At 38.2% G+C, this 4,361-nt stretch overlaps 1 protein-coding gene across 1 annotated transcript in view; it reads right to left on the reverse strand.

Annotated features, from left to right (window-relative positions):
- Positions 1–646: 646 nt before the first annotated feature.
- LOC106514478 (transmembrane protein 120B) overlaps positions 647–4,361 on the reverse strand; it is a gene marked incomplete at its 3' end in the record, with an annotated part of 10,034 nt that continues 6,319 nt past the window's right edge. The window contains 4 exon segments of the mRNA XM_014003764.1: positions 647–715; positions 2,173–2,237; positions 2,478–2,570; positions 4,129–4,190. Of these exon segments, the coding sequence (XP_013859218.1) occupies positions 647–715; positions 2,173–2,237; positions 2,478–2,570; positions 4,129–4,190 (289 nt within the window).

Genomic DNA, 4,361 nt, shown 5'->3' on the forward strand with positions numbered 1-4,361 from the left:
TCTCTTATTACTTCAACTTCATTCTCTTATTACTTCAACTTCATTCTCTTATTACTTCAACTTCATTCTCTTATTACTTCAACTTAATTCTCTTATTACTGCAACTTCATTCTGTTAATTCTCTTATTACTGCAACTTCATTCTGTTAATTCTCTTATTACTGCAACTTCTGTCTTTTAATTCTCTTATTGCTGCAACTTCATTCTGTTAATTCTCTTATCGCTGCGACTTCATTCTCTTATCGCTGCGACTTCATTCTCTTATTACTGCAACTTCATTCTCTTATCGCTGCAACTTCATTATGTTAATGCTGCGACTTCATTATGTTAATGCTGCGACTTCATTATGTTAATGCTGTGACTTCATTATGTTAATGCTGCGACTTCATTATGTTAATGCTGCGACTTCATTATGTTAATGCTGCGACTTCATACTAGTGTTAGTACAACTTCGTTTTACTTTTAGTAATACTACAACTTCATTCTTGTAATATTATGACTTGTAATGAAAAAAACGACCTTGTACCTTGACTTAATACTCAGTCATTGTTTACAACAGACCCAGAAATACCCAAATGTTTGATAAGTTTAAACCATGGAGGATTTCTTTTTAAACCAGGATATCATGTTTTATTATTGATTCCTACCTGCCACTCCTTACAGTCCTCATGTGCTGCCAGGCGAAACAGGGTCACAGAGTTGTACAGCTGCCATAACTGCAAACACAAGAGGAGGGATCAGCTTTCAGAACATCTGAACACTAAACTGATAAAAAATAATTAAAAAAAAAAACTCTTCAATCACAAAGAGAAAAGGGATTTCTAAGATGTAACACTAATTGAAAAAGGTAAATAAGTGATTGCACAAAAACAACACCCCTGTAAAATGATTCAGAGGTCCAGCCACTTGGTGCTTGTCATCTCACGATTAGTGAAATGGGAATCAGCTGTGGGTAGCAGCTGTGTCCCGAGTGATTACAGTGTAAGAACACATCAGAATCAATGGTTACCACTACACCACGAAGACAAAAGGAAAATCCAAGCAAGCCAGAGAAGAGATAGTTGAGATGTACAAACCAGAAGTTGGATTAAAAAAATTCCAAGGCCTGAAACATTCCCAGGAGTAAATCCATCATCAAGAAATGGAAGATCAAGAGCAGGCTGTCCTCTAAGCTTCAGCAGGTGAGATGCTGAGCTACAGCAACTGTTGCCCATGTTCTTCATCAGTCTAAGGGATGAATGGGGGGCGGCTGTGGCGGAGTGGTTAGGGGAGTCGTCCTGGAACCAGAAGGTCACTGGTTCGATCCCCCGTCCAGCCGTCTCAGTCGTTGTGTCCTTGGGCAAGACACTTCACCCACCTTGCCTACTGATGGTGGTCAGAGGGTCCGGTGGCGCCGATGCATGGCAGCCCCACCTCTGTGTGAATGGGTGAATGTCTGTTAGTGTGAAGCGCTTTGGGGGTCCGGAGGGACTTGAAAAGCGCTCTATAAGCTCAGTACCATTTACCATTTACCATGATGGGAGAATGACAAATAGAAAACTCATTATCTCCCAACTACAGCTTGCTAAACAGCATGTGGAAGACAGCATGATCAAGTGAAAGAAAGATCTGTTTGGATGACCAAACTGGAGCATTTCGACCATCAGACAGGTCTCCATGTTTGACAGAAACCAATAATGTGCATAAACACAAGCTCACCATCTCTACTGTGTGAAAGTGTAAAATAAAGATATAAACAAAAACAAAGGACAAAGTTTGAGGGATGAATATGTATGCATTCACTTATTTTACATTACACATCTTTATTTAACTGGTATTTATTGTGTAGAAATTTGATTTCACTTTGACAAAAATGTCAGTTTTTATCAGCGGTGACTGATGTATGACCACAAAAAATAAACTATCTGAAAGGGGGGAATACTTTTTATAGGCACTGTAAATGGGAATATGTCTTGTGGTATGACCCTATATATTAACCTTTATTTAATCAGGCAAATCCCACTGAGATCATTCTTTTTTAAGGGAGGCCTGGGCCTGAAGGCAGCCCAAACCTGTGTGTTTTTAATACATTTCTGTGGGACAGTCTTATGTTTTAAAAGTAGTACAACGTGTTAAAAGCTGTAGTTTCAGGTTAAGTGGAAACAATTGTTGAAAAAAAAAAAAAAAGACTTACATGGCCAAAGAACAGAAAAGGCAGAAGAAAAGTGAGTCCTCTCCACATCCAGGACTGGAACCCCTCTGCAAAGAGACAACAGCTGCAGTCTTAAAATGCTTATACTATGTTGCAACAATTTGACATTCAGGCTTTAAAAAGGCCACTTTAATAGAGTTACATCGGCATCTGCATGTCGACAAGCCGACGTCAACACCTGTGTCAATTCTTCAACTTTAACCCAATTTTTCTAGACATGCTGCTGCAGATGGCTCGAGAGTTCAAACGATTGGAATGACCGGCGCCAAAAATAGTGTCCAACTCACCCACTGTTAGGTCCAGCTGATTCCTCTCCCCCAAAGCACGCAGCCGGTACAAGCAGCCGCTCTGGTAGTAATACTGGAGGAACTGAAGGAAGCCTGAAAGACGGAAGAATTTGGGGGGTTAACTTATGAACAATTTAGATCAAGAAAACGTTTCAGAAATGTTCAGTTCAGTTTTGAAACGCCCCACAGCTTCACGTTTGTCCTGAGATATTGGCCTTTATGTTGACGGAAATGTTAAAATGATTCAAAAGGACAATTAGGAATTACGCAAAAATAGTTATCACCACAGCCGGTTCTAGTAATGAATCAATTTGGATTCTGGTATTGATATGTTTTTGTTTGATCAAAGCTGACATGAACACTGGACGTTACAATGAAAACATGTTTAATGCCTTAAATTACTTTTGAACTTCAGAGTTTAGAGTAAGCAGTAAAACTGGCCTTTATTGAAGCAACAGTCAGATTAACCCTAACCATGTTGGAAAGAATCCTGGCATCTCAGTGCTCCGATGTTTTATGGATAACATGGTTTTTTTTGTTGTTGTTTCTTTTACAAGTTTTAAAAAATTAAGATCTAAATGAAGTAAAATCATGTTAAAATCTTCCTTTTCTGGACAAAATAGCAACCTGTAATTCTGGCTGTATTAGAAACCTGTTAACAAAATACCAAAGGTTGAACTTTTTCTTTTACTGCTGAAGTCTGGGCAGATAAGACTTGAAAGAAATATGGGTTTGATTGTTTTAGTGTTAGAACCAGCAGAGCATCTTAAAGACTCAAATGTGAGGCCAAGTTTGGCTAGAGTTAGGGGAAAAGAAAAAAGCGAAACAAGAAGAAAAGGCTTTAAATCAAACACTGAACATTTTGTACCCAGAACAGAACAGAACAGAACAGAACAGAACAAGATAAGGTGAAAATGGTTGGACTGTTTGCTCACTGTGAACAAAAGGTCAGCAGCTTATTGCAAACAGATAATGTGGAAGTCTAATTTTCTTTAAATACACTCACATATATAAAACAAAACCCACATTCCAGCTTTGTTTAGTTTAGCATTAGTCTTAATAAAATGCAGCACCACTTTTACCATCTTTGTTTTGGTCACACACTTATGAACACTGGGTATTTTTTGTAAACCCGTTAAGAAAAAACAAAGTAAACATAAATTAACTAACTTTTCCCCCCGATTTGTACGGCTTATAAATGACCATCTAACTGCAACATTAACCATTCCTTTTCTTTTTATTTATAAGGCCATACTCTGGTTGCTTCCCTCCCATCTTTGTGGATATATTTAATTTAAATCCGTCTTTATCAACTGTGTTCACACGATACTTTTTTTTTCATCCCGAGGTGTGTACAGAACGCTGTAAAAAGGCTTTTATGTTTTTGTCCCTGCAGTAAGGAATTTAAAACTAAATAAAAGCTTCAAGAGTTGAACCAAATCAGTGCTTAAGCTCCACCTTAAACTAATACTAACAAAGCATGTTTAGCTTTTCCAGGAACTACTACTTCTGAACATAAACCCTTCCCCCCCAATACATTTCTAAAGTTAATTTACTGATATGTAAAAACAAGGGGAGAATTAATGACAAGACGTCTTATTGCCCTCTCACAGAAAGCGAAGCAACCATTTGAGTAACAAACGAGACTTACTCTGATAAATGGAGAACTCGAGGAACTGGCTTCGAAACATCTGATACATCTGTCCCTCTGGCCTGTGGAACAGACGAAGTGGTAAACACTATTATATCTGTGTCTTTTTATTCCCTTTAATACACACACAGTATGTACACTCACCGGCCACTTTATTAGGTACACCTGTCCAACTGCTTGTTAACACTTAATTTCTAATCAGCCAATCACATGGCGGCAACTCAGTGCATTTA

Source organism: Austrofundulus limnaeus, unplaced genomic scaffold (genome assembly GCF_001266775.1).
Source record: "Austrofundulus limnaeus strain Quisiro unplaced genomic scaffold, Austrofundulus_limnaeus-1.0 Scaffold20, whole genome shotgun sequence".
Taxonomy (NCBI): domain Eukaryota; kingdom Metazoa; phylum Chordata; class Actinopteri; order Cyprinodontiformes; family Rivulidae; genus Austrofundulus; species Austrofundulus limnaeus.